We start from the raw sequence: 24,682 nt of genomic DNA on the forward strand, positions 1-24,682 counted from the left end.
TGCCAGGTGTTTATGAGAGGATCTGATTTATAGCGCTGCTGCTGAGGTTTAAGGCAAAGCAAAGGGCCTGTCAGTATGTCGACGCCTCTGCAGAGCACCCAGAACAAAGGTCATGTATTCCAGCTACAATTGAAATTCAGTGCAAATGTGTGCAAAGGTTGTGCAAAGAGGTCAAAATATTTGAAAGGCAAAAGCAAAAGGAAATAAAGTGTTCAAATGTGTATGAGTGCAGTGTATGTTTGAGATGGTAAAAAGAGGGAGATGCGAGGTAGTGCATTCAGGCGACAGTGAAAAGAGGGTGCTGAAGAGGAAACAGAGAAGATTGAAAATGTGCAGATGGATAAGATATGCAGAGAACAAGAGCATACATACCTAAAATAAAGCACACATAACTGAAGGCTATACTCCTTCCACAGGCCTCAATAATATTGAATTCATAGTGTCACAATTTCAGAATTGAAACATTTCCAATATTAATTATTTATAAGAAATCATTGTTGTTACTCATTTATCTTAAACAGATAACAACATTTGACAACGCCAACAGGACTGACAAGTTTTAGGTGTATGTCAGTTGTGTCATATTTTTGGATGCAATAACATCTCAGAGAGAAATCAACATACAGGTCGGGTGGCACACTAAGGGAATCACAGAAATGTATTTTACATGTCTCTTTCAGAGAGCCCCCACTTAAAGACCTGTCTGCACATATTTCTATATAAATGATTACAGCCAGCAGCTGTGGGTGCTTCCTGATGCCTGGTTAGAACATTTTCTTCCAAAGTTAATGCTGCATGCAGTGCAAGACACTGCACAAGCACACACTTTAAAGGGCCTAAATATGTCACGCTGTAAAATTTGCACAATAAAATAACTGTTGTACTTATTATTGCAGTAAGATAGGGGGCAGTTTTTAATGTGTTTAATATTTCAAGAGTATACATTTGCACTGCTTTAGAAACCTTGCTTTCTCACTAAATCTATTTGCTTTCAAATGCACCATTTGTCCATTTTTTCTTGGGAGGATGGCCCAACCTGCACCCCACATTTGCCCATGAGGCTTACTCGCTACATAAAAGTCATATTTAACTTTTACGCCACACCACTTTGAAATGTCACCAGCCGCCATTGGCAACCAGGCCTTTTCTCTGGGTCCTGGAGCAGCTGGTGGCCACGCAGCTGTTTTCTGGCGAGTTGTTCACATTTAGTGCCAGTGATGTCACAGGGCCTTGGTTACTACTGCAATGGTTACTGAATTCAAAGTAGTTCCACGTTTGGTCCTTTGTTTTACATCTGTAGGACATAATGCACACTTGAATTCTAATTTCGATCGGTAGAAATAACAGCAAAAGCAAAATTAATTTTACAGTGCTCACGAGGCTTTTAGCACTTCAATGTTCTGTTGTGGGACATATATACTCCGGGCATTCAAGAGTTAGTCGATGGACTGTAGCAATAGTACTGTGGTGCTGTGATAGGCCCGCCCTGTGCCCTGGTTTGCATGCGTGTACTGGCAGGATTGCTGATCAGTCCTCTGCCAGTGCTGCAGTAATGGTGCACAGCGCCCAACACTGGTTTGGAACGGAAGACACTGGACAGTCTCAAGTTCAAGGGTGTCCCGTACGCCCGATACCAAGCCTCGACGCTGGTACAAGGCGCCCCAAACTGTTACAGCCGAGGACCAGGTGCCACCTACCACTGCTGAATGAACCCGTGTCCCACAGCTGGCACTCTGTTGGAGTCACCAGCTTTCAAGTCGTTACTCGGCAATGGCTCATCACTAACAAAAGTTTCCAGAAAAAGGAGCCCGCGCAGTACTAGCTGATACTCACTTGGGACAGCAGAACTCTTACATCGGGGCATGGGTTCAGTCCCATCTTCCAACTAAAATATCTCCAGAGCCACACACACGTTTGGAACAATGGTCACACTCATTCCAAATTTGGGAAGGAAAGCTGCGCTCCACAGACTATAATCTTTACACTTCTAGTGGTCGAGGGTGAACAGGGACACTTGTTAGATTCCGCTCAAAGTCAGAAGAAAGTAATGAAGAATCCCACAAAATTAGAACATTTTACAATCGGAAAACGTTCCCGTATGCCCCTGTGTCAGCGGCCCAGGTACTCGCAGAATGTAGGGCCAATGTGCAGAGGACAGACAGCCTGAGAAGCACAGGGTAAGCAGCAGGTGCGGTACTTCAGTTTCTCCGACCCTCTTGTAACGCAGACCCTTGTCATGAAACCTAGGAGTCAGTGTGACCTGCTTATGCGCCCCATGATGCACGTCAAGAGATTATCAGCAGAACACGGTTTATCAGATGCTCCGTTTTAAACAGGGCTTTCATTTATACATATACCTAATGTTATTGTATTATATAATGATTCATGATTATGTATCTGTGGAAATGGTAATGGCTTTTTATGCTGAACAATAAGAATGACTGATTGATTTATTGCAGTTCCGTCTCTCGGCCCCAGTCAGGCTAGCGCAGCTGTACAACCTCTTGGCCCAGTCAGTCCTCTAGGCCAGGACAGGACAGGACAGGACAGGACAGCTCCTCTTCCAGGCACAGCACAACGACAGGGAGTTAGCTTCTTCACTGCTTTGCGGGAACAGAAACTACACCTTCTGTTAATCGGAAATGTTTTCCTCTCAGCTGATGCTGTGGCATTTCAGATAAAATAAAGCCAATGTAAAGTACTGCTGTGGAGCACCAACAACTGACCGACATTCGGAGACCTTGCAGGAACCAAGGGCCAATCAGTAAGTGTAGCACTTTCAAAAAATAGAACCACAGCGAAACAGGAGAGAACAGCTTTACTGCTATTTCCTTGGTCTTTCCGCCAGCAGAGAGAACGCTTACCGTCAGTAAGGCTCTTTATGGTAGCGACCCTATTTAATCGCATATTACACATTTGTTGAACAGATACCCAAGCAATACCTCCTAGATGGTGGGTCCCTGAATTGACTCGAACTAAAAAGTCCTGACGGAGTAAGTGGACAAAGTGCCCGTTTTGGCAGATTTAGCTGTCCAGACAATAGTGCCTTGTGCATGTATAGTGTGATGCCCATGTAACAGCCTGACAAAAGTCCAGAACAGGCACTCTACATCCCAACACAGTGGTAGTAGCTTTGGCAGAGGTAGAATGTGCTTGCAAACACCAAGGTGCTGCTTTTTGGCCAGTGCATAGTAGATCTTAATGCAGAGTAGAATCCGGCACAGGATGGTCCTTTTCTGCACAGCCCTGCTTTTCTTTGCTCCAGTGAACCCGATAAAGAGTTGATCATCTATCAGGTCTTCTTCGGCATGATCAATGTAGAAGCTGAGAGCGCTTTATGGGTCCAACGGGTGTAGTCTCTCATCCATCTAAGAGGGGAGGAGCAGAGCAGAGAACGTTGGAAGAGTGATGTTCTGACCACATAAAAAGGAGTAACTACTTTCAGGAGGAAGGAAGCCGGGATCCACAGAACCTGCTTGTTAGGGTTGAACACGGTGTAACGTGGGTTAACAGAAAGGGCCTATACTCGCTAACCCACTGCACCAATGTAATAGCGACAAGAAACGCTATCTTTAAGGGTAAGGAGCCTGCGAGATCAGCTGTAGAGTGGCTCGAAAGGTACTCACATTAGAAACATGAAGACCAAATTTAAGTGCCATTGGAGCATAACAACGCAGATGGAAGAAAACACATGTTGCAAACCTTTTTGGAAAAGCATTACAACAGGTGACTTAAATAATGATGGCTGGTCCGGCATCCGTAAAAAGGTCAAAAGAGCCAAAAGGTACTCTTTAACACCGCCCAAAGCAAGACCTTGCTGGGCGAGAGGCAATACAACAACAGAACTTAAGTCAGTTATCCATGGTGTGGGTCAATCTGTTAGAAACGCACCAGGCAACACACTTATCCCAATGGTAGGCATACAAATATTTGGTTGAGGGATGGCCAGCTGCCTTATTGATATCAACAACTTTTGGGGGAAAGTCAAAAGCACTGAATTGGCACTGCTTAATCTCCAAGCATGGTGGTGTATGCTGCACTGGTGCAGGTACAGAAACCTGTACTGCTGTTGTAACAGGAGATCCTCCTGAAGAGGCACCATGACCAGAGCACAGATGCTCATGTCGGAGTTCGGAAACCATGCTCTCCGTGCCTAAGCTAGAGCCACTAGGGTGACTTGGGCTCAGTTGTTCCTGACCTTCATCAGAACTTGGGGCAGGAGAGCAATTGGCAGGAAGGTGTACATAAGTCCTGAGTTCGAGTCTACGCAGAAAACATCTCTGAGCAAAAGACACCTTGGTAACTCCAACATGCAAAACTGCTGATTTTGGACATTCTCTGCGGTGGTGAAAGGATCAAGCAATGTTTCTCTCAGTTACGGAAAAGACCCAGCACCACCTCTGGATGTAACTGCCATTTGTGATCCCCAAGGTGTTGACGACTTTGTTTGCCTGCTCTAGCGTTCAGGGAACCCATCAGGTGGCATGTCACCAGAAAAAACCTTTGACAGTGTAGCCACAACCAGAAACGCAAAAGCTTCACAGGGTCCACAACACTACCCTGCCCTGCTTGCTGTAGTACCACATGGTGGGGGTTTTGTCCGTGAGAAACTGCATTTGTTTCCCTTTGAGAGAGGGCAGGAAGGCTTTCAACACTAAGCGGATGGTTCACAGCTCCAGAAGGCTGATATGGAGCCAGGCTTCCCCCCTGGACCAGACTACTCTGATCCACACCTTTTCCAGACCCAGAAGCGATGCACTGATCACACCACCATGAGCTCTGGGTGGGGTAAGGAGAGAAGTTTCTGCTGACACAATTGCGGTCCTGCAGCCAACACTGCAGAGTTTTTGCAGTTTCATCTGAAATCTGGACTAGCTCGGAAAGATCCCCCTAGTACTGTGCCTACTGGGCCATCAGATCCCACTGCAGAGCCTGTATATACCATATGGCATGTTTAACCAGCAGGATGCAATAGGCCACCAGGCCCAACAGTCTCAAAGTCATCCTTATTGAGATACAGGACAGAGGCTGAAAGATCAAGATCAAACTCTATTGTCCTGGACTCTCTGCGCAGGCAGATAGAGATGAAACACTGTGTCCAGAATGGCTCCAATGAAAGGAAGTGTCTGTGAAGGAGTGAGGTGTGACCTTGGCATGTTTATCATGAACCTCAAAGATGTTAAGAGGTTCGCCATAGTCCGGAGGTGGGTGACGACTGCCTGGAGCCAGCCCACCTTCAACAGCTAGTCATCGAGGTAGGGGAAGACTAGAACCCCAGACCTCTAAAGCTGTGCTGCAACCACCACCATAATTTTCGTAAACACCTAAGAGTGGATGGTAAGCTCAAAAGGGCGTAGAGCAAACTGAAAATGCTTGTGGCATATCGTGAACCACAGGTACAGCCTATGGGACTGCAGGGCAGAAATGTGGAAATAAGAGTCCTGCAAGTCCAACAGTACCAATCAGTGTTCTCAGCAGAGGGCAAACAAAACCTGGGCCAAGGTGAACCTCTTGAACTTGTCTTTTTTCAGGAAGGCATTGAGAGAGCAAGAGTCTAAGATGGCACGGAGGCCTCCGTCCTTTTTCTGCGCTAGCAAGTTGCGGAAAAACAATCATGACCAAATTATGGTGCTGGGAGCCTTTCTATGGCTTTTTTGGCCAAAAAAGCAGACAACTACTACTATAATAGAGGACAATGGTCATCCATCAGCTGTTCTGAGAACAGTAAAATGTGCTGGAGGGGTTGGAGAAACGGTAAGGTTGAACAAATTGCAGGACCTACTTGTCCAAAGTGGTCACCTGTCAGATTCTGCCTTCAACATGGTGGCTTTGTGTCAACCAGGGCACGCTAAAGAGGCTTGGGCGGGGCGGTGGCAGAAGACTGGGCTGCACACTTTCCCTATTGCCCTCTCCAGTGGGTACTACGGCCACAAAAAGGCTGGAGTGATTATTGCAACTGCTGAGGTTGTTCGAGATATTGGAAGCCCCTACCATAGGCCCGGAGCAGCCACAGATGGGTCAGGGAGTGCGCCGTGCTCTGCTATCTTTGAAGCAGCCAAATATGCTTTATCCTCAAATGTTGGGAGCCGTCAAACAGCATGTGCATAAGGCTGGACTAGACTTCTCCCAGAAAGTCAGCTGACAGCATCGAGGTATGCCTGCAAATGGCCACACTTGTACCAACAGCCCTGCACAGAAAGTCAAAGGTATCTAGTCTGCAGCAGACAGTGAACTTGGTCACATCACAGCCATACTGCATGGCCCAATAAATTATGCCTAAGAGACAGTTTGCATTCACAGAAAGAAGGGCCAAACTTTTAGAAGAAATCACCAGCTTACCAAAAGCCTCTTTTCTTTTTGATTCCCTGTCAGGAGAAGTAGTGGGAAATGAGTTAGGGTTTACTCTGCTGGCCGAAGCCTGCATCACAAGGCTCTCAGGAGTGGGGTCCTGGGTGAGGAAACCCAGATTGAGGAGAGCAGGGTGATGGCATCTGCACACAGCTGACCTGAGCAGGGCTTGGTCCAAGTATCTAGAAGGGTATCAGTGAGAGCTACATTGAATGGAGCTCAGAACTTGACTGACCAGGCTGCAACACTTCCATCAGAACATTTGTTTTAGCCTACTGAGTGGGGAGTTGAAGACCAAGAACCTCCATCGCTCTTCGCATAAGTATAGCAAAGGAGGTGCTGTTCTCCGTGGCAGGCCCTGAGGGAAATTAAAGCAGTGTCTGGGGAGCTACCTAGGCCACTGGCATCTTGGAGGTATTTGTACAAGTTGTCTTCCTGGTAAGACTGAGCAACCTCATTCACAGCATCATAGCCCCCATTATCTGAGCTTGTGCCGAATCTCAGGAAGGACATTGGCCCTTCCAGAAAGCAGAGGCACTGTATCGGAATCAGAGGGGTAATAGAGATGTTGTGGCTCAGATAATTAAGCACATGACTGCAGTCAAGCCATCTCAGAGGCGCCTGCACTATGGGTTGGCCGACACAGTCTAGAGACATGGCATGGAGTCAGTGGATTGCACTGCATCATGGGTTTTGGTGCTGAGGAGGGAAATGGTACAGAAGTCGGTTTGGAACCTTCAGAAGATACAACGGATACAACTGGTGCCCAGGGTGGACCTGCTGGCGGAAGTCCAGTTGGGAAGCCTCCCAGCTCCTTGGTGCCTGCAGGCACGCCAGAGGGAGCAGGCAATGTGCCAAAAAACTGCAGCATGGCTTCACGGAAATGATTTGTTGTGGCCTCATCAACTGCCCCAGAAATTCCAGATGCTGCAAGACAATGGTCGGAATCGACTCAGAAGTAAAACGACTTTGGTAGTGAACCTGGAGGCACAATGATGCCCTTGCGTATTCTCGGGAAATCAAGAGTGCCGGGACAAGGCAGAGTCCCACTTAAACTTCTTTTACTTCCACGATTTTCCCAAGAACTTAGGTTGTGAAGATGAACTGTTGCAGGAGCCCAACTGAGACCTATGTTTAGATGCTGACCCATCCTAGTGTGGGGTCTTGCAATGCTTCACCACAAGAAAGCTTAGCTTCTGAGTCTCAGATGGCCTCTGGGTGTATTAAGGAACAATCACTGCAGGCCTTCGAATCGTGGTCTGACTATGGCTCCAAAGGTAAACCACATGGGGTCAGTCACAGACATCTGTTTGTGCCTTTCCCCACAAGGACTAAAACCTACAGATTTGGAAGTTGACATATTTCCCTTGCACACTGAAGAATTTTAGAAACGTTTTGTAGAAAGCGTCACAAACACACGAGGGGTAACTCTAGATCTGCGTCTGTTGGCATGGAACGAAATGATGTTGGTGAGTATGTGGCACCTATATAGGGCTATGATTGTCATCTGGTGCAGAATGACATCAACGCAGAGCCGACGTCATGAAGGGGTACTGCTAAAGATTTTCTGGATCATGCATGACACCTGGAGGAGTGTTAAAAAAGGTGAGGAATCTGCTTTTAGAAGTCTCTTTCAGAAGAAGGGCCTATAGAGGATCTTAGATTGATACATTCTTAGGTTTTTTTTATTTTTAGGAGGGATCATTCCGAGTTCTACACTAAGAATAGCTTTCACTGATATATACATTAAATATAGATTTGACAGGTTCTTTTATGCACGGTAAGTTAGCCCCATATGCAGAGGTCATGGAGATATCTTTTTTTTAATCCAGATGGAACAGCTAAACATTTGGGAGAAGTGGAACATGTTGACCTATTTTAACAAGGCCAATACATGTCCAAGAACCACATTTCAGTTACGTGCAGACGCAAAATAAAACAAAAAGATGGACACACTAAAACAGTTGTAGCACATTTTATAAATTTTCAGTCTTTTTTTATAGCTAATGAGCCGTGGCCCAATTAGAAGAGTGAGCTGGGAAAATATAGGGCAGCACTTCACCGGCACTTTTGAGGCGTAGGAGCCAGGAGCAGGGATAGCAAGCATCCTGTCGCTCATATCCTCCTCTTATAACCAGCCAAAGAAACACACATTATAATTTAACCTGCTTACCCTTTTTTCTGTTTCTGTGAAGCGTCTCTCATTAAGCAAGCCTTTCTTAATAAATGTACACACCGGATACTGGAGACGATACTATCCTCCCAATTTATACAATAGCAGTGGGAGATGGTAAACTGTGCTTATAATTACAGGATGAGACATAAACATTATATCGAGTCTCCACCACAGACTAAGTTAGGGGCTGTCTGATGTTATAACATGGAGGAGGGTAGCCCTGAGAATTACTGCTGCGCTCCTAGTAAAAAAGGCACAAACACTATCTACACAAGGTTGAGCAAGGGTGCCGGAGGAGTGAGAACCTTATTCTGCTCCTCTGCTCGTCAGAATTTCTGCAATTTTTACATTTTGCTTCGAGTCATATTGTGCAATACGAGTGGATGTATTTATTGTCTATAGTGAGAGAAGCTACGGAACGGACCTTCTGATGCACGTCTTTGGAGTAGATACGACAATGCTGGTGAAATGTACATTTTATTAATAGAAAGGTCCTACATAACTCTGCTGAGCAGCTGAGAATGTGAAAAGAGAAATTAACAGGGTCTAAATACTCACTTGAGGCATCTGTGTGTCACACCCAGAGCACATATTCAATCCAAGCACACCCCTCCAGCCTTTCATTGCTCAGAGGTCAAGAAACATGACTTATTCAAAATCACTCAGACTCTGTCTAATCCTGTAGCAGACAATACCGACCGTACTTCTATTCAAAAGTTAGAGAATAAACTACAATTTCCTCAACAAAATTAGAAGAGCTTAACCTCGCTCTCCCCTTTCATGCAACACTCTCAAAGCTGAAAACTTGGCTCCTTTGAAGGAGGAAACTTCTATCTCAAGTACTTCTCCTCTTTTTAAAGAAGATTACGTTAAACTTGTATCATCCAAACAAACGCTCATGCTCGCCCCCTAGATATCTGTCCTGACCCTCGCTTCTAATCCTTTGGTGCTTCGGTTGCACCTGTGATCAGTACAATTATTAATACTTTCCAGTCAGATGCTAAAAAATGACAGACGTATCAACATTGTAAAAGGTAACCCGAGTGCAGACACACCTGCTAACTATAGACCTATCTACCTTACATTGCTAAACGTCTAGGAAACCAGTCACTAAAAAGCATCAGGAACACATCAAACAATATTATTAACCCAAGGAGGGTTTACCCAGGCTCTGGAACTGAATGCATTATAGAATTTGTAATTTATGATTGCAAAATTATAGAGAACTATGGAAGTTCTTATCTGCACCCTTTTATACTACCAACCACAAATTTCAACTCCATCCGCTTGATACTCTGCCAGTTAAAAAAATAAAAGCTCTATCATATATAAAATCTTTTCTCAGCAACAAAACCCAACAAATTCAAATGCGCTATTTTGCCTCACCTCCTATTCCCCTGCTCTGGGATTTCCCACATTAATCTTCTCTATCTCCTTTGTTATTTAACATTTATTTCGAACCCTCGTCACATTCTTCACTTAATTCAATGTGACTATTTATACGTGGACAATAACAAAATCATCAATTTGAGTTGAAGCGCATAATTCTACCGCAGGCCTACCTACCATTCTGACATAATTCTCTGACTGGATGATACAAAACTATTTGAAGTAAAACCCAAACAAATCCCATGAAACCCAAGACATTTTGCCCACATCCAACAATGTCAACTGAGAACTCACTATGATCAAGCCAAGTAGGGAACTGAGCAAACCCAGTTACATTTGTCAGAAACTGAACTTGGACCAACAGATTAGCAAGGTCACTCAAACTTGATTCCATCAACTGCAACTATTACAAAGTATTCTACCCTTTCTATGTTTTACTCACAAGATGTTTTACGCCCAACTTGGGTCTGCAACAAGATAGGGTGGTTTAGATCCCACTTCTATACACATTTTCTGACAGAGGTTGTGGATCCACTGTCTAAGGCTTCAGAATGGGTTTGAGTTGCTTTCCCATGCCGGGCTGCTCTAAACAGGGGTAACAAAAACAATGGCATGATGAAGTATGACATCTCTACACGTGGGTGTCATCAGCCTTCCTGAAGCAGTAATCAGGGACAGACAAATGGGCAGACCCTGCCTAGATATGTTCTCACCTTGAGTAACAGAAACTGTAGCCCCCTACGTCCCTACCATCTACCAAAATACATTACCCCTGAAGAACTAACCAGCAGTCCTTTGCTGACAAGGTTTTCACTGAATTTCTGATGGTCTCCACCCTCACTCACTTTAGTTTATGGGTCTCCATTCTCCAACCACAGAAAGGCTGACAATGCATTGCACTGGCTGGAGATGTCCTCATCTGCCATCTTATGTCAAGCTAAACCAGGGGTCTCCAACATAGATCCCACTGGCCCCAGTACTTGAACAACACAGTGCCATACTACTAAACGTGTTATCCAATCACTGCATATACACACATACTCGAAATGCACACAGGATGTTAGTGCAGGATTCTATGCTTCATATAACAACAGGCTTTAAATGAAAGGAGACAATAGGCTCACCTTTCGATGACACAGAGAAAGAGGTTTGGTCACACCACGGATTCACAAGACAGTACCAGACACCACCACTTTATGGAGAATACCCAGGAGATGGACAGTAGTCCAGTGCTCACTATGAGGGCACGTTTTGTGCAGCCCTCCAGGTCAAAGAACATACTCTGGACCTTGCATTACCATGGACTGGCATAGCTGCCTATGCACATGCTGGATTGGCATGATACCAGGGCAAAAACAGAAGACGGGAAAAACGTTCCCATCCCTACAGCAACAAACTACAGCTCATCTTGAGGTATGCATTATATAGATAGCATTATTATTATTGAACACAATAACGTTAATCTACTGATGTGAAGTTGTCATTTCCTTCTTAAATTCCCCATCTTCCCCACAACTGAGATATACTCCAAAAATCAAAACATGAGACAGTAACAATTGTATTCTCTTCCCCCACAGCCCCAAATGTACCACTCTTTTGCCTTTCCTTTCTTGTCCTCCACCCTCAGTTTTCCAAAATGTTGCTCCTTTTTTATTATGGTGTTACAAATCATTGACTATGTTGTATTACTGTCTAAAATGACTGTGCATTGAAGCCCTTGGACCCGACTCACAGTAAAAAAAAAAAAAAGAAAAAGAAAAAAAAGAGAATAGTTAAGTAACTAATTTAATTATTTTGTTTAACACATACTTTACTACAAGAATAATAGTTTTACCTTTTTCAATTTTGGTGGCTCGATCGGTGGCAGTGGTTTTGTAACATGTTCTGGTAGTTTCCTTTTCTTCAAAGCTTCTTTGTTTGGGCTGTCATCTGAAATCTCATGTTCATTTGCTGCATCTTCAGTTTCCTACTTGGAAAAATATACATATTGTGAAGATCTTGTGATTAAGGTGATTTTCTCAATATTAGACCAATAACCCTTCCTGCTAGCACCATAAAGAAGAAATTCCAGCACTGCAGTCATGTTTGGTGCTAACTGATCAATGTATCTCTTGACCAAGGAATATTCTCAGACCTGTTAAAACTAGCCAACTGACCCAATGCTCACAAAACCTAACCTCACCCCCAATCTTTTCTCCGGCTAGAGACCAACCTGCCACGCTCAGCAAAGCAATCAAAAGGTGTGTATACAACGATCTGATCAACTTCATCAACAGTGGATGGCAGAATACCAATAAGGCTTTTGTGCTGAAACCAAAACTCTAGTACTGCGGGAAGGTGTTTACTACATAAAGGACAAGAGAACTCCTGTTAACTTGTTCACATTTATCTTTCATGAGACTTCCGGTTACCCGACTACAGTACCCTAGCAGAAACCTTGAAAAGCTGCATGCAGCTCTGCAACAAGGTTATAAACTGGTTCATCCCCTTTCTGTCCAATCATCATCAGCTGGTTAAGACTGTTGACGATATCTCGCAAGAGACACCAATGCTGTGTGGGGCATGCCAGGACACCCTATTGGCTGTCATCCAAGTCACTCTGAAAGTGAAGCCTGTGAGCCAGGTGAATAAGTTGGTAATGTCTCATCTGGTTGAGACTATCTAGCGGCAGGTTCCTTTACCTCTGAATAGTCCAATGTCGAGAACTGGGACTCCTCTAGCTATCACAATAAGTCGCAGTATTATATCTGGAGAAATGAGGTCTTAAGCCCTCAGGGGACTGCCTCTTAGCCATTGCCTAGCAGATTTTAATACAGTGGACAATCCATCTGGAGATGGTTCTCCTGACAACTGCTTTGGTTCTCTCCACACCAGTAAAGCAAACAAAGAGTTGATCGTCCACCCGGAAATCATTGGCACGATCACTGTAAAATGACAGCACCCTTTCTGTGTCCCGGTGGTGGGGTCTCTTCTCTGGTAGGATGGGGGAGGGTGAAGAAAATAGGCAGTGTGATATTCTGCCTGACAAGAAAAGGTGTAACCATCTTTGGTAAGAAGGAGGCACGGGTCCTAAGGACCAGCTTGTCTGGGAAAAAGGTTTCTACAGAGGGTGAACCGAAAGTGCCTGCAATTTGCTAACCCTTCTGGCAGATGTTATAGCCACAAGAAAGACTGTTTTGATGGTCAGCAGTCTCGGAGGGAGCGGCTGTGCAAAGGCTCAAATGGTGAACACATGAGAAAGGTGAGAACTAAATTAAGATCCCATTGGGCATAATGAAGGGCATAGGAGGGAAAATATGTTGCAGACCTTTCAAGAAATGAGTCACAACAAGTGACTTAAATAGGGAGGGTTAAGCCAGCAACCGCAGACGAATATGTGACAGAACAACAAGGTCCTTAACAACTATAGCCTAAACCCCTACTGCTAAACAACTAAAAAGTCTCTACAACTAAGTACTGACTAAGTACTAACAACATTTGTTCCTGAATAACAATTGCCTGAACAACTAATATATATATCTATATCACTTAATAAACCATAAAAACCAAAAAGAAAACCTTACCTTAAAATTAGTTGTTCAGGCAATTGTTGTTCAGGCACAATTGTTGTTTAGACAGTAGTTGTTCAGTACTTAGTTGCAGAGACTTTTTAGTTGTTTAGCAGTAGTGGTTCAGACAAGTAGTGGTTTAGACCTAGTTGTTCAGGATGTTTCCCACCGCAGACAGCAGTAATGGCAGAGAGGTTCCCTTTAATTTTGCCCTAAGGAAGGCCTTGCCAGGCAAGGTATAAGTCAAACAACGGAACTTCAGACGAAGGGGCAGACAGAGGATCAACAGATTTAACAGTACTCCAAGCCACCATCAGCAGGCATAAATCGTTTTGGTGGAGGGATGTCTGGCTGCTAGAACAACAGCACAGACTTTGGGAGTGTGGTCAAATACCCTCAATAGTCACTGCTCAATCTCCATGCATCTCGATGGAGAAGGTGCAGGTTTTGGTACAGGACCCTGCCTTGAAGATCCTTTCGAAGGGGCAGTTTGATCGTAGGACAGATGCTAATGGTCAGGAGTTCGAAATACTATACTCTCCATGCCAAATCCAGGGACACTAATATGACTTGGGCCCGGGCATTCTTGATTTTCTTGAGAACTCAGGACAGGAGTTATCGGCGGAAGGGCGTACAGGAGTCCTGAGCTCCACTCAAGATAAGGTGCAGCGCTGAGTGGGAGCTGCTTTGGAAACTTCAGTGTGCAGAAGTGCCAACACTGCAAGTTCCTGCAGGTGGCGAATAGATCTAAGCATGATTCTCCCCACTTTCTGAAGAGACCTTGCACCACATCCAGATGGAGATGCCATTTGTGATCCGCGAGGCATCGATGGCTGAGTTTGTACACTTTGGTCTTTGGAGAACCCACCAGCTGTTGAAACAGAGGTTCTCTTGATACAGGGTCCATGACCCCACCTGCGTGGCTTGTTGCGATATTACATGGTAGTGGTGTTGTCCCTGAATACCTGAACAAGCCTTCCCTTGATGGAAGAAAAAGGCTTTCAATGCCCGGCAAATTCCTCTCAGTTCCAACATATTGGAGTTAAGACTCCACCAGAGACCAGAGTCCTCTGATCTCCACCTCTCCCAGATGGCTGCTCTAATCCAGAAATTAAACATTTGTCACTTCTCTGAGCTCTGGATCGGGAAGAGAGAGGGGTCTGCCACTGACCGAATCGCAGTTTGCAAGCACCACTGCAGATAGTTTGGAGTTCCCTGTGATATCTGAATCAGGTCAGAGAGAATCCCTATATACTGTGCCCACTGGGATTTCAGGTCCCACTGCAGAGCCCACATATGCCAATGGATATATTTTACCAGAAAGATGCAGGAGGATGTGAGACGCAGCAGCCCAGAGTCACTCATTGAAATCCAGAATATAGGCTGAAATATCAGAATCATAGCCTGAATATCCTGGGCCCTGTGTTCCAGACTGTAAGTGCAACAAAGCCCTATATCCAGATTAGCTCAGATGAAAGGGAGTGTCTGAGAAGGAGTGAAGTGTGACTTCAGCACATTGATAGTGAACCCCAGACGAATGTAGAAGGTCAGCCGTAGACTGGAGGTGGGAGACAACTGTTTGGGGCGATTTCTCCGTCAACAGACAGTCATGGAGGTAGAGGAAAACTGGAACCCAATAACCTCTGCAGATGTGCTGCAACCACCACCATCACTTTGGTGAACACTCAAGGGGTGCTGGTAAGGCCAAAGTAGAGTAGAGTATACTAATATTGGTTACGGCTTACCATGAACTGCAGGTAACACCTGTGAACATCCAGCGCTACCAACCAGTCTTCCGGATCAGGGGAGACAGTACTTGAGCTAAAGTGAGCATTTTGAATTTTTCCTTTTTTCAGGAGGTAGTTGAGAGGGTGTAGGTCTAGGATAGGAAGGAAGCCTCAATTCTTTTTCAGCACCAGAAAGTAGCTGGAATAGCAACCACAACCCACTTCCGATGCGGACACCCTCTGGATAGCTCCTTTGGCCAGAAGACCTAGTACTGTCAGTCGCAAGAGCAAAAGGTGGTCCTCTGCCAGCCAATTCAGTGGATGGGGGTAAATATAGCGGGGCCTTTTGGAAAGCTAGGGCATAGCCTTCCTGTACAATTGGAATAACCCATTTGTCCAAAGTGTTTTCCTGCCATTGGGGCAGCTGGGGCTGAATCCTGCCACCAACCATGTGCACATGATGGAAGGAGAATAAGCTAAAAAGACTTTGAGTTTGGGGATGCCAGGGTGGGGAGTAGGGAGATGTGAGGACAGACTGGGTCGACCTCTGGCTCTGGTTCCCATGAGGCATGTGGGAGCCACATCTGCGGCCACAAAATGACTATGATGCCTGCTGTCCGTGGTGGCTAGGGGTAAAAGGTCACAGATGATAGCCCCTACCGTAGCCACAGTGGGGGAAAGAAGCAGCTGTTGAGGGGCAATGGTGAGCCTCAATGACTTAGTGGTGGCCTTGCTGTCTTTGAAGTGCTCAAGCGCCAAATCCACATTTCTGCCAAAAACGCAAGGACCATTGAAGGGCATGTCCACAAGGGATGCCTGGACAGCCCCCGAAAAGCCAGCTGTCCTAAGTCAGGCGTGACGTCAGAGCACCAATGTGGAAGCAATGGCTTTGCCCAGAGTCTGTGGTATCCAATCCACATCCGATTGTGAACTTTGACGCATTTCTCCTGTCAGCAAAAGCTTGGAAGCGTATGACACAAGCTTCCTCCAAGGTAAAAGGAAGCACCTGCACAATCGTATCCCACATGGTGTGTGAATAAAGGCCCAATACCCATGTGGTGTTCATGGACCGCAGAGCCAGGCTGGTGGAAGAGAAAATCCTCTTTCTGAAGGTATGCCGCCTCTTCCCTATCTGGCGGTATTGCAGGGAATGCACCAGGATTTATCCTGGAAGTTGAGGCCTGGACCACTAAGCTTTTAGGAGTGGGATGGTGGGAGAGGAAGGCTGGGTCCCTGGGTGTGGGGTTATGGTAGAGAGAAACCGTCCAATGCACAGGAGTGCCTCTGCAGGGCTTGTCCCAGGCCCCAAGCAGGACATCAGTTAGGGCTTCATTAAAGGGGTCTAGGGCCTCTGAAGGGGTGATCCTGGGATAAAGCACATCTGTCAAGACATTGGTCTCAACCACAACCACAACCAAGGACAGCTGAAGGTCCAGGACCTCAGTTTTCCTCCAGATCACCACTGCAAAGGAAGCCCCTTCCTCCAAAGCCACTGTGGGAGGAAAGGAGGTTAGTGCCTGGAAAGCTGTCCTGACCACCAGCACCAGCAAGGTTCTCATACCAGCTGCCATCGGCCATGGACTTTGCTAGACATTGGAGTAGCCATATGAATCCTCTGGTCCCCTCAATTCTTGTTCCACAGAGCACCCTTCAGGAAAATAGGGGTCTGTCTCCAAGTCAGGTCGTCTGCACATGGTCAACACAGGTTCGGCTTCCTATCGGATTTGGGAACCAAAATGGGGTCGTGGCATCTGGAACGGCGCCACTGGAGTGGTCCCTGGAGGAGGTTGCAAAGTTACTGCCAGAGTTAAACCAAATCCACAAATGGGTCCTGAGATCTTGACTGGCGGACCCGCTGATGGAGCCCAAAGGAGCTCCAGAGGGGTTCGACTGGCCATAAATGAGGCTCATGGCCTCATAAAACTCAAATTGGGCAAGGATCGCCCCGGCTCTTGGATGTGCGGGGAAGCCCAAAGCAGACCCAGTGTCAGACATAGGATCCACAGGAAAAACCTGGGAATGGAACCTGGATTTGAGGCATCGTTCCTTCAGGTCATTCAGTAAATGGGACTAATGCAGAAAAGTCGAACGTTTCAAATTCTTGGACGTCTTCTTGTGGGACTTACCTGAAGAAGTCTGACTGGCACGAGCGACTCAGTGAGCAGTCCGAGACCTTCCTCATGAACGGGTCATGACGTGAGTGGCCAAAAGCTTCATGGCCCGCTCCCATATGACCTTCCAATTCATGGTCCTGCCATGTGTGCAGGCAGGGAGTCATGATCCCATTCCAGGCACCACAGACACACTGAGTAGGGGATCTGTCACAGATATTTGCCTGTGACAGGCACCACAAGGCTTGACACTGGTCGGTTTCTTCTGGGACATAGCCCAAAATTCGAGAAAAAAGGCACATTGGTCCAGTTCAGCAAAAAGGTTGAAATAATTCAGTTAAAAAGTAACTGAGTGGAGCTCGCCCAGATCCCTGCTGATGGTGCTGAAAAGAAGGAATGCAGGTCAATGCGCTGGTGTGGCGCCTTTATAGTTACTGCGCATGTCACTTCAGGCACTGCCATGTGGGGCCCAATGACACCATCTACTGGCCCTCTGGGGGACTGCTCAAATATTGCTGGATCCAGTTTGACGTGCCTGGGGAATATTCTGAGGTACAGGGAATATTCTGAGGTATAGAATCTGCGGCTAGAAATCTCTATCAGATATCTAAGTACACAGGACTGTCCAGGGTGGTAATAAGAACGGTGTGCACAGGATGTAGGTTTTCATGCAGATAGGTTCCATAGAGGCGTGGGCTCATAAAATGCCATCCAAAACTGAGTCTAATTAGTGTGTGGCTGGGTTGTCTCTGTACGTTGTATCTCTGTAGGGTCTGGATCTTCTGACTCTGTGCCTTACTATAGTCAGTTGTGTAATTGTAGGTCTTTGTTTGGGGTCTTAACAGACACTGTGTTGCATCCTTTCCTGTGTGTTGGCCAAGTGAATGCGCTGGTGATAACGGTAGAGAGAAAGTTGGTGATGGCTCTCCTGTAGTAGTTCCTATATGGACCAAAAGCAGGCAGAATTATTATTCTCCTTGGTTAAGCATTAACTGTTTTATCTAGCTCAGTTGGTTGAACCTGTTCATAACTGCTATTGTACTTTGTCTGACTACATTCTACCTGGATAAGTGTCACTGTGTTTTCCGATCTCTGTGGTTTGTCAGAGGCACCGCTCCTAGATCCAAAGTGCATGCTGCAGCGTTTTGTGCTAAAGTAGGTGGGATGTTGAGATTATTGTTCTTTTTGTCTTTCCTTATTGTCCTTTTCTTGTTGGACATTCTGCCTCTTTGTTACTCCTCTGTTTATGTCCACACCATAGAGTTCACAATGTGATGATTATGAAGTGTGATGGAGGGCCAAATGAGTTGGATGGCGATGCTTTGGATGCCAATTGTGTTCACACTACTTTTGTGTGTTATGATTATTGAACATAGTTCAATATTACAAAGACCTTATGATGAATGCTTAGTTATTAAGTGCATTTATTTCTATGTTGTCTAAATGGAAATTATTGTACATTGTTCAATGTCAGAATGGTATTGTGATTAACACGGGTATATGGTTAGCTATTTCGAGCATTTACTTACAGTGTCCTCTGAATGGTATGCTGCAGTGATAGGCAAGGTGATTATATTGTGCTTTATGTGAGGATGTTGGTGTTCCAAGCTGCTGGGTTCTGACATAAGGAAAGTTGTGGATAGTGAATTTTGTGTTTGTGTGGGTATTAAGTAGATTGTTGTGTGTGGTGTATTGTGTGGAAAGATGTCACATTTTCAGTCTCGTTGTCATCTTTACTAGCTCTGTTCATGTTGTTCACTTTTGCCCACTTCTCATCCTGTAACCAAGCCTCCCATGAAAATGCTCTGTTTAAAACAGGCCACAGCTATGTGTCTTTTGACTTTTACAAATGGCAAAGCAGCACATTTATGCTTCATTTTCCCTTTATTAAATTTTGTATAAGGCCTATTAGGCATTCCATGGAGTTGTCCAAATTGGCTTGACTTTTTGAATGCTAAATCAGTCTCAGTATCTCTCCCCAGCACCCATGTACAAGAAGGCTCTGTCATTTTAGAAGAAAGAAGGGCATGCTGGATGCAGATAATTTTGGGAAACCCTCATGACTCTCACAACTAAACTTGTGTAAAAGCGCTGTGGTTGAGCATGAAGTAAGATGAAAACCATACTGGCTTAAATTGTGCATTGCACAAAACTTTAATGTGCAGAGAATGCTTTCTAGCAATTTGTATCACACTTTCCTTCCGCTTACAAGCTGAAATGAGTGTTTCTTTATCATGTCTCAATCCTTTACATCAGCTTGATAGGATTCAATATTTTCCCTTAGGTGTGTGATACCGGAGGCCCAGGTGTTCCTGACTGATTTCAAGGGCCTTTGTCCGTGTACAAATTGCTTTCAAGCCAACGAAAACCATCTTGTGTTTTCAAGATGTCATTCATTTCCCATTATTGAATAGGTCACATTGTTGTGTAGCCATTTTAGCTATAATTGTAAACGTTATTTTAGCAAACTAGGCCTGCTGCTGTGCACTTTTACCTAGATATATTTTATTTGGCTTTGTTTTATTATTTTAACATTAGCCACATTTGCGGTCTTGTTTTATTTTTTCTATCTAGCTGTTCTTCGCCTAGGTCAGCACTGTGATCTTAAACAAGATATTTCTTTTACTCTGTGCTATTCTCAAGGCTACAGTAAGATAGGTTGCCGGCAAAAGTGGTACGCTTTGTCTCCAATGTTCACAGAAACATACACACTCTTATGTGGGGATTCTTTCTTGGAACATCAGAAGTTTTATTATAAAAACACTACTTTGACCCATGTATGCTAGAGGGACATGCCAGCCAGATGACCACGACTGTATGCGGATTGCTTCGCTACAGCTGCTTATGTAGACTACAGCCCTCCTGCTCAGGTAGGAGGGATGATGTCTTCCCAGGGGGAACCTGAAGGGCAGAATTAGAGCTTTACATGCTGTGATCTAACATAGACTAGGTAGGAACTACCTCTTCAAATCTTAGTGACAATATGGTAGGGTTATTCTTGTGTTTTACTCGCCTTGTCACACTTATAATCTTATTGTGCTTCATCATCTTAGTTATTGCAATACATGCTTTATTATCTAAGATGCAGTTACTTCAATAAAGCCCTATTGGACTTTACTCTGCCTCTGATTGTCCTTGCATAAGTGAGACTAATGTAACTGAGAGAAACGGATGAGATCTGAGTGACCGTGATTCCCTGAGGAGTCATTTAGGTCATGCACCTGGTTGCCCCAATCATCCCTGCTCCTGGGTGGAGATGAGGCACTGCTAGTTACATGGAACAAACACAGATTAGGCTGAAAGGCATCACATAGTGCGGGATCAGACTCAGTCCAAGTGGTTCTGCCGCCCGAATCCAGTTGTCTCATTAGGATAATGAGAACCTACGCGACACCATTTGCTTGTAGCCTTTATCCACATATGTAGAGACCTCTAACTCTCTCGCTGCCTTTCCTAAATTAGTGAGGAAGACTTGCAATCCACAAAGTAACAAACTCTGTTTCTCCTTGTCTTGGTTATCTGAGATGATTTGGCAGAGAGATAAACAAGCACTGCAAAGACATTAGGTCTCACCTTTGACATTGTGGCACAGATCCAATGTTTAATTGGGTTTTGCAACTGTTTAAGGCAAGCACAATTGTAAAATGGGCGCCCGTGCATGCACAAGCATGGCGGTCATACTAGAATTCTTTTTCTTTTGTTTTATGAACATTCAAAAATGACCACTATGTTGATATGCAGCACTAACTAGGAAGCACAAAATGAGAGCGAGATAGAAGAGTATTACCTGGCTTGCAAATTGAATTGTGCTGAAATAGAGTATCTTGTGCACATGATCACAAGCGATGGTGTGAAGACTAGGGAAGATTTCATTTGAGTGATTAATAAGATGCCCTTAACTTGGAGCAGAAACAAACTTTTGTTACTCTTAGATGTGATTGAGTTCTAGGCAAAATGTGTAAGAAACTTTGCAAGCAAAACAGAAGACATGAGGCAGTTATTGAAGAAAAATACAATATTCCAGTGGCGTAAAAATGTAGTAATGAATTCAAGGATAGTAAAGAAGATTTGGCTAAAGCACCAAATTTAACGCATTACAATCCTTAAAATAAGGGCAGCATTGAGACAAATGCTATCAATAAGCATTTAGGGGATGTTCTGATACAGGATGTGGATGAAGAAAGCAAAACTACCACATTTGCCTACAAGAGATTAAAGAATGGTGAGAAAACTATTTTAGTTGAGATAGAAGCACTGACTTTTGCGCATGCCACTGGTAATTTTAAGTGTTTCGTTCGGGCAACCAATTTAATATAAAGACTGACCACAAACCTTTGAAAAAGACTTTTACTAAAAGTTGTATCTATGTTGTCCCCTCATTCATTTGTAAATGGACACTCAAGTTACAAGAACATACCTTTGATGTTTGCTATATACCTGCAGTGGAAAATAAAGCAGCAGTCTTTATAGTCTTTATAGCAACCTTGATTGATGAGCAGAATTTATAAGATGATGAAGAGGAAGAATATTTAGATCAGTGGACTTTAGAAATGGTTATGTGTAACTCAGCTATTTTAGAGAAAGAATGGAAGAATTAAGTGCACAATATCAGGTGTCACAGGAAGATGGACGCACTATATTAGGAAAGTGAACAAAAAAAGTTAAGAAAGTGACAGTTGGAAACTGTTTTTGACCATCAAAGAAGAACTCTGAAAAGGGACTGGGTTGATTTTTTGAGGAACAAAGTTAACACGTCCAAGTAACATCAAGCCACAAGTACATGATCTGGCACATGGAGGACCCCTGGGAAAGGTTATGACCCAAGAAAGAATTAGGTATGATTTTGGTGACCAGGTCTTGTTGCTGAAGAGTTGGTTAGAAACTGGGGTCCGTCCGAGTCACAGGTCTTTTGACGGCTCGGACGCAAAGAATACGGCAGGCGGCCTCCCTGGCCTACGGTGCGGTGGGAGACCCGCACGGGATCAGGGGACATTGGGACCTGGCCTGGAGCGCTTGAGGGACCACTGTAGAGCACCATGGGGCCGAACATCACAGCACCTGGCCGCGTGGTTGCTCTGGGGCCCGCTGAGGAGTTGAACCTCCTACACCCTGCAATATGACGTCCTACCCACCTCTAGATGCTTGGGGGGGGGTTGGAGAGCCAACAGCTGGTAAGTTGCGTTCCTTTAATGCTCATGCCCTATACTGGGGTGAACACTGCCCACAACGCTGGCGTATCACAGAGACAACCACTCCCATCCGCCTCACCACCCGTGGAGAGACCCAGGGAGAGGAGGGGCTCCCCCCTACCAGTGGGGCTGACCCCTACGCAGAAAACTCAGAGGGGCGCGGAACCAGGCCCCATGCTGGAGACAAACCTCCTTCTGGCTCAGATGAACAGAACTTAGCACAGCACAACAGAGGAGTACCTCCAACCTGGGGCAACGGCGACTGCCCTCAGTGCGGTGAAGCAGAAGCTACGACACAGCAGGTTCAACCGCATCCCGGCATCACTCTGATATCCACTCAGGCGCACCTTGGGGACCACTGTAGAAAACCCATCTTAACATATGGGCAGTCTTGGTGTGCCTCACTTCTCTTCCCCATGGCCAGGACTGCTGACTCCTATAACACCAGGGCCCACCTTCGACAGGCCACAGCAAGATGGGGTCCCTAGCGCCCAATCATCTCACATACACAACGGGACGCCAAGTCTTTTGTCTCCTATGGTTCTAGGAATATTACCACCTCACCGTTCTGACCACCTTCTCCAACATGAGCTAGCTTCGCCCCACCGGACACCCACCTGCGGTCTCTGCGTGGGGGGCCCTAGTCGTCACTGAGAAGGTACCCCAGCTTACCGGTCTGCAACATAATCTCATCGCTGGGAGTGTCCGGTTTGACTCTCCCAGAGCCTCTCATCCTCAGAGGCGATGCCCATGGGAAATCCTCAGGAAAACATTGCCGTCAACTGCTCCTCTCAGAGGACATAGCTCAACCGAAAAACATGACTACACAGCTGACCCTCTGCAGCCCTATGGCCATACCAGCTGACCCCCGAGCGGTAGATTCCACAGACCGCATATTGCAGGAGATTACAGCAGTAGGGAGGCGCTCAGAGGCAATGGACTTAAAATTTTAGACCTTTCCATGTCCTCTGCCTCCATTTGGAAGGACATAGCCTGTTTCTGTGAGAAGGTAACCGATCTTGATCAACGCCTCACGACTGTAGAAGTACACGTTGGGATGGTACCGGAACATGAAGCAGAGTTGCGGACCCTACGAGCAAAGTTCACGGACTTTGAAGACAGGAGCCGGAGAGACAATGTTTGTTTCTTTGGCATAACAGAACATAAAGAAGGCACCGATATCAAAGCCTTCCTTAACAGCTTGCTCCCCGAGCTTACCGGCCTAACCTTTTCACCACCGCTCGAGTTTCAGAAAGTGCACAGGATCGGCCCTCTTCATAAAGCAACCTCTGAGTGGCCTCGCCCTGTCATTGCGTGCTTCCTCCGCCATGAGCAAGCTCGCCTGGTTCTCTCGACGGCTCGGTCCCAGGGTCCATTCTTGTTGGAAGGTCACGAGGTCAGAGCTGCAGCGGACTTCTCCAGGATAACGAATGAGAAGCGGAAGGCATTCCTGGCCTTAGACCGCAACTCCGGAAGCTGGACATCAAATTTGGCCTCTTTGAACCAGCTCATATATGGATCACATACAACGGCAAATCGAGGGACTTCATCGAACCCACAGACCTTGGCTCGTTTTTGGACGACCTCACTCAGCGCTCCATGGACTATGCCCTGGCGTCCTTGTGCCCGGACTCTGCTGACACAGGGGACATTCCCTCGGCTTCTCCTGCCTTCTCCCAACATCATACTGCGTCACAGAAGAGGGGCAGGATGTATGACTGCCTGCCTAAGTCGCAGTATGGACGCGATCATGCTTTACAAGCAATAATCGCACATACCCAGGACCAGGGCAGAGACAAGTCCCGTTCTCCTCTGAAGCTATCACCTACAGACCACACATAATGCTGCTGTATGTCCTCCCCAGAACATTTGTACGCAGTGCATAGCAGTGGGACCCTCCGCATCGGACAGCTAAGTGCTATACCTACCTGCCTCCTCTATATCTCCTCTATTTGTTATGGGGGGTTTGGTGGGGGGATTAACGTGTCAGCATTCTAGTGTTACAGTTCTGTCCTAGTGTTGTTACTGGGGTTCACTACGTTTATGCACAGGTATATTCCATTGTTGACCCTGCAGGACATATGTCACCTGCGGAAATCTCAATAAGCTCAGTCAGCCGGATTCTTGCCACCCCCCTGTGTTCTTGGTTTTGGTTCATCCGGATTACTTGACCCCCCGCACATTGTTGGCTCTG

At 45.7% G+C, this 24,682-nt stretch overlaps 1 protein-coding gene across 3 annotated transcripts in view; it reads right to left on the bottom strand.

Annotated features, from left to right (window-relative positions):
• Positions 1–24,682, bottom strand: part of UBXN8 (UBX domain protein 8) — a 235,495-nt gene that overhangs the window by 32,054 nt on the left and 178,759 nt on the right. For all 3 annotated transcript variants that reach the window (XM_069235637.1, XM_069235628.1, XM_069235642.1), the window contains one exon: positions 11,748–11,879. In XM_069235637.1, the coding sequence (XP_069091738.1) occupies positions 11,748–11,879 (132 nt within the window). The remainder of the gene's footprint in view (positions 1–11,747; positions 11,880–24,682) is intronic.

Source organism: Pleurodeles waltl, chromosome 1_2 (assembly GCF_031143425.1).
Source record: "Pleurodeles waltl isolate 20211129_DDA chromosome 1_2, aPleWal1.hap1.20221129, whole genome shotgun sequence".
Classification (NCBI taxonomy): domain Eukaryota; kingdom Metazoa; phylum Chordata; class Amphibia; order Caudata; family Salamandridae; genus Pleurodeles; species Pleurodeles waltl.